This window comes from Cnephaeus nilssonii, assembly GCF_951640355.1.
Source record: "Cnephaeus nilssonii genome assembly, chromosome: 5".
Lineage (NCBI taxonomy): Eukaryota > Metazoa > Chordata > Mammalia > Chiroptera > Vespertilionidae > Cnephaeus > Cnephaeus nilssonii.
Window position 1 is genome coordinate 102,897,312 of NC_137076.1, and position 13,409 is coordinate 102,910,720.

Genomic DNA, 13,409 nt, shown 5'->3' on the forward strand with positions numbered 1-13,409 from the left:
CGCCAGTAAACGATTGCCTTGTGACAACTCGAGACCGAGTCTTCAGATAATCCCATTCCCCAAGGAAAATCAGAAACCCAAATGTGTCCATGAATCCCTCATCTTTAAATCTTGGCAATTCATTCCAAAAAAAATAAAAATTAAAGCACATGTTCTAGGCCCGTGGACGGCAAACTGCGGCTCGCGAGCCACATGCGGCTCTTTGGCCCCTTGAGTGTGGCTCTTCCACAAAATACCACGGCCTGGGCGAGTCTATTTTGAAGAAGTGGCGTTAGAAGAAGTTTAAGTTTAAAAAATTTGGCTCTCCAAAGAAATTTCAATCGTTGTGCTGTTGATATTTGGCTCTGTTGACTAATGAGTTTGCCGACCACTGTTGTAGGCCAAACAAGACCTATCTTTGGGCTGTGTTCATGCCAAGGGACACCAGTTTGTAACCTCAAAACTGCATGGGTGGGTACGAAGTCCGGCCCGGAGGCCGCAGGATGGAGAAACGATTTTTCAGTCCAGGGAGGAGATGGTCATGGCCATGGTCATGGGCCTGACAGAGGAGGCGCCTCACCAGGGAGAAGACCAAAGGCGTGGGTCCGCCTGCTCCTCCTAGTCTAAGGGTCTGACGTGTACACCGGCCGGAGCTTGCTGCGGGCAGACCCACGGTAAGGCTGGCTACAGGCCCATTTGCCATTTGTGCTCAAGGGAAGCAGAAGCTGTTACAGGGGCACGTGGAAGCGAGATCTGTACGAGAGGCCTGGCCGGCGGGACGCGGGGTCCAGGTCCGTCTCCAGCTGTCTATGACAGCAGACCTGGGGTTCAGGAGAAGCCATTTCATGGCAGAGCAGGGAAGAGGTCGCCTATGCCGGCCCTTCACCTGGGCTCCGAGTGGATGATAGATACGGGAACTCACTGAGGCAGTGCATTCCCTTTTCTGAGGGTCCGAAGCTTTCATCCCACACTCCGAAGAGCTGTGACCCCCAAAATGGAAGGACCACTTCTTCTGCATCATCTCCTCCAGCCTCTCCTTCTGCATCCTCTGCAGCTGGTTATTCGATCTCATTTCCACCACCCCCAGTGAGAGATGGTGCATCGCTTTTGAAGGTGCTCCTACTCAGAGAACCCCTTATGTGTTAGGACAGCCATCTCCCTAACAGTCCCGTGGAGAGGGTAATGGTCCCCACCACACACAGGGTTCAGTGACTTACGGGCATGCAAACATTTTACAAATTAACAGTACTTGAAAAACAGAAGGTTTTCTAATCCATTGTTGTTATGTAGCTATCATAGTATGAAGTCTCTGGGTTAATTTTCTACCATCCAAGCTCAATCTGACTTGGGAACTGGCTCATCATTATGTTTAATGACAAAAATAATAACAACCAGCAACGTCGGGCCTCGGAGACTCTTAACGAACCTCCAAAGAAGCCATCAAGCAGGCTCCCCACCTATTAATGCTGTTTCCTCTTCCTCCACCCAGGGACTCTCCGGGGGCCAACAGGAGGGGGGCACAAACCTCTGAGGCCTCTTCCCAAGTTTCTGCAGAGGATCCGTAAGGAGGCATCCAAGGAAAGGGAGGAGAGAGCTGGAGCGAGACACGGGAATGCCTCCCCCTCCACGGTTGCCTCAAGTGTAGGCAAATTAGTCGTTTCTATTCGCATGCCATGCACAGACTTCTGTGGATGTGTATGCGGACTGGACTGCTGTGTAGACTCCAGTTCTTACTAATTAACAGTAAGAAAACCGAGAGCCGCGGGTTTAAGCCCCGCATGCCCGTGCGCAGGCTGCTTCCCAGCATCTCGAGTCCAAAGACATGGATTTCCTTCCATGGCAGCTGTCACCACAGCCTGGCCAGGAGAGGGTGGCAGGGAAGGAAAACGAAACAAAAGCTGGGCAGGCAGCCGCTACCCGAATATTCAGGTGTTACACAACCCGTTTCATACGGAAATGGGTCCCGCTGCCCAGACAGCCAACTAATCATTTGTTAATAAAGTCCAGTTCTGCCTTAATGGGTTTCATATTTGATATTTCAATAATTACTTAGTGCATTTTTAATCAAAGGGATGGCAAGCAAGTGCAGTTTCTGAATCAGACTCTCTCAGACTCCTGCAAAGAGAGTTCTCCAACTCTGGAGGAATTCCGTCAGGAGCTCAATAGAAAGAAGACAACCTTGTGAAAATATCTTTTAAGCTTCTAAGTAAGATAAACAGGGAAAGGTGTACTAGACACCTTCAAAAATACACCATTTCTTCCAAAAATACATTTATATCTCCCTTACATTTTAACATAACTTTTACCTCTTTTCAATGCTAAATATCTGTGCATTTTATAATTGATTTTTAGAGACAGGGGAATGGAGAGAGAAAGAGAGAGAGGTGAGATCCAAACATTGATTGGCTGCCTCCTGCATCCCCCTACTGGAGATCAAACCTGCAACCCGGGCATGAGCCCTGACCAGGAATCAAACCTTTCAGGAGGACGCTCCAAACCACTGAGCAACACGGGCCAGGGCTCTCTGTACATTTTTAAAATAAAATTGCAATTGAATTTAATGCCAGGCGATTTAAACCAACAATTTGATTTGTATTTTAAAATGAGGTAAAGAAAATATGAGCATTCTGAATTAGATTTATGGGAGAGGGGGTGTTGGTGTTTGTTTGTAATTGCTACTTGTTAGCTACAGACATAATAACAATTAAAGGCTCTGTAAGAGTTACAAGGAAATTGGCCACTGCGGCTATGTTGTCTGAACAGAGGATCTTATTTATGTTGATTAATCTGTCCTGCTCCCAAGCAGGATAAGCTGATATGTATTGCCCAGCACATAAGAAAGATAATGACAAGGAATTGTCACCCAATTCCTCTGCCTCTCCCTTGAAGGCCCGGCCAAACGCCCATTCCTTTGGGGGAAGGTGCAAGATTCAAACTCACTTTGACGGATCCCTTTCCTCTTGAAATCAAAGCATCAAAAGGAAAAGTGGTGCAAATGCCCACAGAGTAACGCACCGTTCACCGGTTCTCTCAGGTGGAAACCCCGCCCTCCTCACTCCCCGTGGCCGCGGGGTGTGACAGGGTCGGTCTGTGTCCCTTCCCTGCAGCCTGCCCACCTCGTCACTATTCTCGCCAGCCCAGGTTTGCAGCCGTTCGATATATGGATTTGGTAACGTCTGCTGACAACAATGGGCAGGAAAGGTTAGATGGTAATTGATTCTTGATTGGAGTAAATTCACAGAAAGCGTTCTGGCAGGGCCCCGAGGAAAACACTCACTCACCCGTCTGGGATGGTAAGACGACGAAAGTTCCGCCTGTTTGGGTTTTGTGATCCTTCAATAGGAGGCGGGCGGAGTTCTCGCTTTAATTGACGGACACCTTTTACATCACTCGTGCAAAATGAGACTGCATTGTGGTTAAACTGCCACTTAAAACAGCGATTTTTGAGAGCCCTTCAATATGTTAGACGCTTTCGTTTATATAAAGTAGCTCCCATTTCAGTCCTGTTCCCATTATGTCAGGCTAGCTAGTAAATATTACAAAACCATACTGTAAAAACACATTCCTATTTTTAAATTTATATTCATGCTATAATTTGAACTTTTTGCTAGATCGTGCTAGCCTTTCTCTAGTTAGCCCAAATGGTGAGAGTTTACTCCATGCTTTTATTTATTATTTTAATTGATTTCATAGAGGAAGGGAGAAGGAGAGAGATCGAAACATCAATGATGAGAGAGAATCATTGATCAGCTGCCTCCTGCACGCCCCACACTGGGGATCCAGCCCATAACCTGGGCCTGTGCCCTGACCGGGAATTGAAGCGTGACCTCCTGGTTCATAGGTCAACGCTCAACCACTGAGCCACGCCGGCCGGGCTAATCTATGCCTTTTTGATAGCCTTGTTTCCCTTTGCTGTTTGGAGGGTGCGGATCAATCTGCCCCCTTACCTGTGTCTAGAATATTCAGATGTTCAGTGAGCAGCACATTGAATATGCAAAGAAATTATTTCAAAAGAAAGGGAAATGTTTTCATCCGGGCTTGTTTTTAGCACCTCCGCTCTCAGCCTCACTGGGAACGTGTTTCTCTCCAGCCCCGAGCTCCGCACCTGGTGTCTGACCTAGAGAAGGTGGACTGGCGGCGAGGCAGGCAGGGACCGGGCAGGGCTCCAGGCAGGAAGGTCCTCCGCAGGGTGGTCCCGGCCCCCGACCCTGTGTCCCAGATCACGACCCTTGAGACAGCCCTGACTGGTCTGACAGTGACCCCCAGTCAGCATCCCAATGCCATCTCCTCTGGTTCCAGATAAGATTGAAGACGAGCTGGAGATGACCATGGTTTGCCACCGGCCTGAGGGCCTGGAGCAGCTGGAGGCCCAGACCAACTTCACCAAGAGGGAGCTGCAAGTCCTTTATCGCGGCTTCAAAAACGTAAGGCCCTCGGCCCCTGGAGGCCCCGCCGGGCTCCCCTGGGGCTGAGCTCTCCCAGACGCCCCGGGGGGCCTGTCCGGAGCTCTCCCAGGGGAGTCGCTATAAAAGGAGGAAGGTCGGTTCTATGAAGGGGACGTGAGGCAAGGCCGCCTGGCTAGAAAGGAGGACTCCAGGCGGGGATGGGTTCCAGCCTGAGCATAACCCATTCACACTGTATGGTTGGAGCCTCAGAAACAAGGGGGGTTAGGACAGCTGCTAACCAAGCTGCCGGACACTGATACGGAAGCCTGAAAGCCGGCGTGTTCATTTACCACTTATTTCATCTATTGAACCTCATGATAGCTTTGTTGGGAAGATCCTGTTAGGCCCATTTCACAGCTAAGGACACTGAGGGTCAGAGACTGACTCGAAGTCACAAAGCTTAGAAGGGGCTGAGCCAGGTCCTTCTCATCCGAGTCCAAACCCTTCCTCCTCCAGCCCTGTTCTCTGAGGAAGTCTCATCATTTTGCAGAGCGGCTTCGGTCCTAAGGTGGGGCTGCCCCCCCCCACCCCGGCCCCTCCCTGCCCCTTGTGATCTAGAGATTATAAGGAACCCTAGACCCCAAGGCTGGGCCCAGTCCACTGCTCTGGGGGCAGCCCTCAGACACCCCCACTGACTGTCTCCTTCTGGCAGGAGTGCCCGAGTGGTGTGGTCAATGAAGAAACATTCAAGCAGATCTACGCCCAGTTCTTCCCTCACGGAGGTGAGTTCGACCTTGGCAAAGACCCTGCCTGGCTCCCTTTTCTTTTCTTTTTTTAATATATTCTTATTGATTTCAGAGAAGGAGACAGGGATAGAAACATCATTGATGAGAGAGAATCATTGATCTGCTGCTTCCTGCATGCCCCCCACTGGGGATCAAGCCTGCAACCCGGGCATGTGCCCGGACCAGGAATTGAACCGTGACCTCCTGGTTCATAGGTCGATGCTCCACCACTAAGCCACGCCGGCCGGGCCAGGCTCCCTTTTTGAGAAGCAGCCTTCCTTTCTCCGAGTTCATGCCCCTGGTACCCGCCTCCTCAGCACCAGGGGAACCCAGAGCAGGATGCTCCCCTTATTACACGGTGTGGAGCTCGCACAGGATGCTCCCCTTATTACATGATGTGGAGCTCGCGGAAGCGTGAGCAGGAAAGAGCCGGCAGAGGGTCCCCCTCCGGGAGAGGAGGAGCCGCAGAGCCACCTCAGGAAGGCCCGGCCCAGCCCTAGAAAGCAGGTGCCCCTCCCGATGCGGCCACTGAGGCCCAGGGAGGCTCCGCCTCGCTCGGGACCACACAGCCAGCGAGCACCGCCCCGCAGAAGAGCGTCTCCATCCAGTCACTGTCATTCGTCCACCAAGAACCGCACGGGCCCTGGCCGGTTTGGCTCAGTGGATGGAGCGTCGACCTGCGGACTGAAGGGTCCCAGGTTTGATTCTGGCCAAGGGCACATGCCTAGGTTTCGGGCTTGATCCCCAGTGGGGGGCGTGCAGGAGGCAGCCAATCAATGATTCTCTCTCATCGTTGATGTTTCTATCTCTCTATCCCTCTCCCTTCCTCTTTGAAATCAATAAAAATATATTTTTTTAAAAAAAAAAAGAACCACACAGCCAGGCACAGGGTCTTTCTCTGGGGGTGCCTAGGTGCAGGGGCAAGGGCCTGTCTCAGCTCTCACAAGAACTCCCCACCTGAGCCCCAGGAGAGCCAGACGGATCCGGGTTCATACCCGTGGGTTTGCCACTCCACAGTGCCTCCTTTGCATCCCCCAGCGTCACCCTCTTCTCTTTCTTGCTGTCCTAAGTGCTCTCAGCCCGCTCTCAGCGCTGCTCCCTTCACCGGCCTCTCCTTCTCTGCCTTGCAGATGCCAGCACGTACGCCCATTACCTCTTCCACGCCTTCGACACCACCCAGACCGGCTCCGTGAAGTTCGAGGTGCGTGTGTCTCTGGGACTCCCCGGGTCCCCGGCTCCTCTGCCTCTACACCACGGGGTGTTGGGGAACGGGTTGGCTCACCAGATGCCCTCCGTGAAGACAAAAAACCTTCATCCGTTTAACAAGCATTTCCTGGATAGAAAGAGAAGCTGCACCCGCCCTCCCTCCGGAGCTCGGGGCCTCGAGGGACCAATGGTGACAGCCTGGCAGCCCCCGTGCACACAGTGAGCACACGCCAGCTCTGTGCTACGTGCTTCACGTTATCAGTTCCCTGAACCCTCGTGATAACCCTAGAGGAGGGAGCTATTATGTATTACCAGTTGCAGAAGAGGGAAGTAAGGCAAAGAGAGGTCACGTGCCTTTCCCAAGGTCACACAGCAAAGGAGGGATTTGAACTCAAGTGGGATGTTCCCAGAGTCCACGCTCTTAGCCACTAGACTATGCCACCACCCACACAATAACTGCAGCCGTGGGACCAGGCAGTACCAGGCAGGCTGTTACCTGTGTCTGGAGGTATCCTCATGCACAGAGCTCCATTCCTCCTCAGGAGGGCTCCTTCCCCAAAAGTGGGGCAGGGCGGGAAATAAAGGGGGTGGGGGGGCGCTGCTCTTCACTGAGCTTGGCCATATCCTTCCTGGGACAGAGGCCATGGGAGACACGATTGTGTCAAATCAGTCACAGAGTCAGACCCACAGTCAGAGCTTCCCCCCAGCCGACGGCTTGGTGTTACTGTCACTCATGCCTCTTCCACTTCTCAGGACTTCGTAACCGCTCTGTCGATTCTACTGAGAGGAACCGTCCATGAGAAGCTAAGGTGGACTTTTAACTTGTATGACATCAATAAGGATGGCTACATCAACAAAGAGGTGAGTGGGCTGAGGCCAGGGGCATGAGGGGCCACAGGAAGGCATCTCATGAAATAGGAAACAGCCCAGTCATGATGAGGAAGTTGTCCCGTGAGGAGGGATCTGCTTTGGGGCGAACAGAGCTGGCGTCCGGCAAAATGAAGTTCACCCTTGCCCTCCCCATTGCCCTGCGCTGCCCCTTTCCCAGGCACTAAGATAGGGCCCAATAGATCCACTCATCCTCACTGGCTCCCACACATTCAGTGCGGACTCCTCAGTGGGCATACGTGGTCTATTTCAGTGTCGAGTTCCTCTTCCCGGGGGAACTTGCATTTTCACAGGTTAACAGCCACAGTGAGAGCCAAAAGTTGGAATCGTTTTGCAGTTACCTCCTTGAAGAGAAAAGGGAGGTTTGGGGCGAAGAGGAGACCACAATTGGATCATATGAGCCACAACCTATTTTGCAATAAACCCGCAGAAGGGGGTGAGGGTGGGTGCAGCTGTTTCTAAAGAGATGGTCTGAACCTTCACTGCTTGACGCGTTTTTGGAGCCTCGGAGTCCATGTGGTGTCTAGTCAGTGCAAGGCCCCCGGGTCCACCTCAAAACGCACTTGGGTACCTACTGTGCCCAGCATCCTGGTTGAAGCTTGGATGTAGCCTCCACAACATCCGCTGCCGGAGCGCCAATCATCACCTCAGCCCTGCAAGGTTCTCTCCAGTGTTTTACTCCTCATTCATTCAGTCATGTATTTGCCCGACACACATTTGAGGGTTTCTTAGGTGTTCCAGATGCTGAAGATAAATGGGTAAACAACCCCAACAATGTGAAAACCCTAATATCCCCTATAGCAAATGTGTTACCTGAATTCCAGCGAACACATACAATGGAAATCCAGGTGGCCAGCTAACATCACCACGCAAGAGTGACAAGATGGAAAGCGTGTATGATGCATTGCATTGGAAGAGTCACTTTATAAAGCAGCCTGTACAGAACACTATCCAGAGTAGCTCAGCTGCAGTCAGCTGTCCACCTTTGCTGCAGTCAGCTGTGGTCAGTGTCACTTGTGGCCACAGGGACAGGTCACTGGGCACAAATCCAGCCACCCAGGAATTAAAGAGTGGGGAGAGGGTCTTCCAGAAATGGAGTGTGGGCTGACCGGTACATAAACAGGTCCACCCCAATCCCAACATTAACCCTCTCGGAGGGGAACGCTCAAGAAAAGGTAACTACCCAAGAGCTTCTGGAGGCAAAGGAAAGTCCCCCCGTCCCCTTTGGGAGGAGGTGCCCCGCTAGTCTGCGTCCTAACGCCCTCTCACCAGCTAAAGAAGGTCCTTGTCATCACTTTCATCCCTAAGGGGGGTAAGGAGCCCCAAACCATCACCTAAGAAGAGCTTGACCTCACGGTTTCCGCACTGTGCTCCCATGTCCCTGTGCAGGAGATGATGGACATCGTCAAGGCCATCTACGACATGATGGGCAAATACACGTATCCTGTGCTCAGGGAGGACACCCCCAGGCAGCACGTGGACGTCTTCTTCCAGGTGAGTGTGCACACCTGGGCGGGAGCTCCAGCTCAGCTGCGGCCAGTCAGCCCACAGCACCGGAGCAGTGGCTGGTGTCCACCCCGGTCCCGCACCTTGTAGGGGACAGAAAGAATGAAAAGGGACTGCACTCCGGGAATGAATGATCTCTGAAGCAGGCGAGTAGACACTACAGAAGAACACGGGGAAGCACACGTGGTGTAGTGCACCCTCTAAGTTCCATAAGATTCTTGGGGGACCCGAGTCCACAGGGAAGACGTCATTAAGCCCATGTGTGCAGGTGGGAAGCCCTGGTGTCTAGAGAGCGAGGGAAATGGGCGTGGGGACTGTGGTGGGTGGATTGTGAGGTCTTGAGGTGGGAGACTTCATCCCTGTTAATCCGTGCGTAGAAGGGTGGCCAGGTTCCAGTGGCATTTTAGTAAAAAATGCACCCAGCGGTGGAGTATCAAAGAACGCCAGAGCTCCCGCTAATCGGATCCTCTCACTTTGCACATGGGAAAAGCAGGCTCACAGAGGCTTAGAGACTCACTCAGGGCCACAGAGTGACAGTGACAGTGACAGAAGTAGCAGCTCTCATGTCCGGGCTGGAAGCATCTCAGGAGACACGGGAGGGTGTCAGCAGGCGGGTCCAGTGATGAAGTGATGAGAGTCTGGAGCGGTGATGAAGTGATCAGAGTCCGGAGCCTGTCTTTTCATTTTGAGGATGCTCATGGGGTCAAGTGCTCTCACCAGGGCCCGGTGGGGTTCCCTGGCCAGTGAAAAACCACCCTCCTTCTCGGGGCAACGTTGGTTAATAAAGGGCAACTTTTGGAATGCAGAATGCCGGGTTCTTTAAAGTGCTTCCTCTCGTGTCTTTCAGAAAATGGACAAAAATAAAGACGGGATCGTGACGTTAGATGAATTTCTCGAATCCTGTCAGGAGGTGAGGAGAAATCTCAGGCCACGTCTCTAAATCGGGGAAGGAAAGCCGGGGCTTGGCGACCTGTGGGAGGGAGAGAATGACAAACCGTGACCCCTCAAGTCAGAGCCACTGATACCAGCAGCAGCAAGTCAGAATTCCAACCATCGCCACTCCCCGGAATGATCTGCTGTTGGTCTCGGCCAAGCGGGCTGAGCCAGGCAGCCTGAGAAGGGCAGGGGGGTATGGGCAAGCCCAGAGGGGTCTCTGTGAGATGACAGGCTTGCCACGTGGGCAACATCACCATTTTTTTACCTGCCTCTGGCGTGATGACCCACTGCCCAGACCACAGGGAAATCGCTGGAAAAATAACTAAAGCTGAGAGTCTCAAACCACAGTGTGCATGAGAGCTGCCCGGGATGATTCTAAAAATGTATATCTCCAGTCCACAGGCCGACGCTCTATCCACTGAGCCAACCCAGCTAGGGCTAGAAATCTTCATTTTTAACACAAATGCCCTGGCTCAATGCTTCCAAAACCTTAATGTGCAAACCAGCCTCACTGAAGCTCTTGTTCACACAGATCCCCATTCAATCTGTCCGACTGCGGCTCTAGCTGCTACTTTGCTAACACCCCCCCAGGTGGCGCTGCTCCTGCTGGTGCTTGGACCACATTTTCATTGTCAAACTCTAGGATAGACTCACCCCTGGAGTCCCCAGGACACTGACCTGGAAGTGATCCCTTTCATCTACTTTAGGAAGATGCATTCATACCCCCACCTTGTTTCAGAAAGGTGCACGGTCACTCTGAGCTCCACTCATAAGAACTGCAAAGACCAGAAAGCTGGGGAGATGTTATTAACACACGCTGAGCACCTGCCACAGTACATTGCATGAACCTCACAGCAGCCCTGAGAGGGAGAGGCGCTCTATCTGGGTGACATTCTAACGTTTTCATAACTAGGATGGGTGGGAATTGACCACTCTTCACCAACCGTGGCCCACCGCCCTGGAGCAGTGCCCTAGAGGACCCTGGCTAAATTCGGTGTTAGCCTGCTAAGTTGATGGATCTTTGGGTGGGCCAAGTGTCCTGAGCCAGTTCCCAGGTAGCCAGAGGGGAAGATGTTGGGGTGGGGGGAGGCTCAGGTCAGCAGCTACTCACCAACAGGTGAATGTCAACATTTTAATCATGATGAAATGGCTACACAGCTGTATTTATCACACCCACTTTAAAGAGGAGAAAACGGAGGCATTGCAGGGTTGAGAGGTGTGGCCAGGGCATAGTAAGTCAGAGATGGAAGTTGAACTCCATCATTCTAACTTGAAATACCAGGCCCTACTGTAGTTTCTCACATTAGCAACTTCTGTAACTATTCATGAATGAACTCATTGGCTTTCATGGCCTGTTGTATAAGTAGATATTATGATTGATACCACTTTACAGGTGAAGAAATTGAGGCGTGGAAAGATTTAGCAGCTTGCCTGAGGTCGCAGATAGTAAGTGACAGAGCCAGGCAGGCTGACTCGAGAACCCATCCCTAACCACTAGGCAATAATACCACCCGGCTCTAGAAACTTTTAAAAGATCTCACCTACCCAGAATCAACTTTTGTCTTTGTTGATTTTCTCTGTGATAGGTCTGCTTTTTATTTCACTAATTTGAGCCCTAAATTATTTCCTCCCCTCTGCTTTTTTATTTTAATTCGATTTTCGAGGTTTTCTTCTAGCTTTTGAGGTGGAGGTTTGGATCACTAATTTTCAACCCTTGTCTTCTATTATATGCATTTACAGAGAGAGAAGTTTTCCCTTGAGTACTGCTTTAGCTGAGTACTGCTTCAGATCACTGCCCCGCCCCCCCCGCCCCCCCACCCCCAGATTTTTTTTGAAAAATATTTTTATTGATTTTTGGAGGGAGAAAAAGGAAGGGAGAGAGAGAAACATCAATGTGAGAGTGAAACATCGATGGCTGCCTCCTGCACAACTCCTACCAGGGATTGAGCCTGAAACCCAGACATGTGCCCTGACCAGGAATCGAACCGGCAACCTTTCTGTACATGGGATGATGCCCAACCAACTGAGTCACACCGGCCAGGGCCAGATCCCCCAAATTTCATTGCCATATTTTTTTTATATTTTAATTCAAAATATTTTCTTCTCTGACCCATGAAATACAACATCAAAACTAACAAGAAAAAAGTTGAAAATGTGAATAGCCCTATGCCTGTTAAATAAATTGAGTCTGTAATTGAAAAGCTTTCCACAGAGAAAGTGGCAGGCTCAAATGCCTTCACTGGTAAATTTTTCCAAACATTTAAGGAAGAAATATACCAATTTTATACAAACTCAAAGAATAGAGAAATAGGAAAAACTTCTCAACTTGATCGATGAGGCTCTCATAACCCTAATATCAAAATTTGACAAGGCCATTACAAAATAAAAATAAAAACTTTCAGGCTAATATATTCCTTCTTGGCTTAGATGCAAAATATGAAGTCCAGCAATATGTAAAGAGCATAATGCATAATGAACAAATGGGGTTTGTTACAGAAATGCTAGGTTGGTTTAATGTTCAAGAATTAATCAGTGTAATTAATGACATAGAATAAAAAAAGAAAAAACGTGATCATCTCAGTGAATGTAGAAAAATCCTGTCTAATAAAGAGGGAATATGCAAATTGACCGTCACACCGGCACAAAGATGGTGGCACCCATAGCCACAAGATGGCGGCACCCAGTCCCCTCAGTCCCACCGGAGTCCCCCAGTCCTTTCAGCCCTGCCGGGGGAAGGGAGGTATAAGGCGTGCGGTGTGGCCAGACCATCCCTCTGCCCCCCAGCCACCCAGGGCTGGCCTGAGGCACAGGCAAGCCTCAGATGTCAGCTGCCCAGCTGCCCAGGGCCGCCTGAGGCTCAAGTAACCAGAGCTGGCTGAGGCTTGCACTGCTGGCAGTGGCAGCAGCAGTGGTGTAATAGGGGTGTCGCCCTCCCCTGATCGCCCGGTCGCCTCCCGCCCCTGAGGGCTCCCGGACTGTGAGAGGGGGCAGGCCAGGCTGAGGGACCCCCCTCCAGTGCATGAATTTTCATGCACCGGGCCTCTAGTCGTTTGATAAAATGCAATTGCCCAGAGCTTCTTAAAAGAAGCAATACTCTCTGCTTCACTGGATAACTGGTTCCTTCCAAATTCCTTAAGGCCAGAGAAGGTGCTCCTTGCCTTGAGTGGCCTGTTTTCTGGGTCCCAGCCCTCACTCCTCGTTTCTCACGCCCTTTTGAAACCAGACAACCAATGGGTCTGGGCCAGTGGTTGGCAAACTCATTAGTCAACAGAGCCAAATATCAACAGTACAACGATTGAAATTTCTTTTGAGAGCCAAATTTTTTAAACTTAAACTTCTTCTAACGCCACTTCTTCAAAATAGACTCGCCCAGGCCGTGGTATTTTGTGGAAGAGCCACACTCAAGGGGCCAAAGAGCCGCATGTGGCTCGCGAGCCACAGTTTGCCAACCATGGGTCTGGGCTACCTATCACTACTTGAGCCAATCAAGTGAAGACAGGGTTGAATCGTATATGAGCGTTTATTCCAATAATTCCAGCAGTATGGGAGAGCAGCAGGTCATCCACGAAAATCTGCTCTGCAAACACCCATAAGCCAGCTGCTGATATCGGGTAGGACAAAGATTACATGTAATTCCTAAGTCTGAGTTTAGGAATAACAGGCGTGGGGAAGTGGGCAGTGAGGGCTGGGGCGGGACTCCATTGGGCAACAAGGTTGTTCATCT

At 51.0% G+C, this 13,409-nt stretch overlaps 1 protein-coding gene across 3 annotated transcripts in view; it reads left to right on the forward strand.

The window, feature by feature from the left end:
• The window catches only part of KCNIP1 (potassium voltage-gated channel interacting protein 1), a 170,273-nt gene that overhangs the window by 155,701 nt on the left and 1,163 nt on the right, over positions 1-13,409 (forward strand). For all 3 annotated transcript variants that reach the window (XM_079772619.1, XM_079772620.1, XM_079772618.1), the window contains 6 exons: positions 4,279-4,403; positions 5,077-5,146; positions 6,280-6,350; positions 7,109-7,216; positions 8,633-8,737; positions 9,597-9,659. In XM_079772619.1, the coding sequence (XP_079628745.1) occupies positions 4,279-4,403; positions 5,077-5,146; positions 6,280-6,350; positions 7,109-7,216; positions 8,633-8,737; positions 9,597-9,659 (542 nt within the window). The remainder of the gene's footprint in view (positions 1-4,278; positions 4,404-5,076; positions 5,147-6,279; positions 6,351-7,108; positions 7,217-8,632; positions 8,738-9,596; positions 9,660-13,409) is intronic.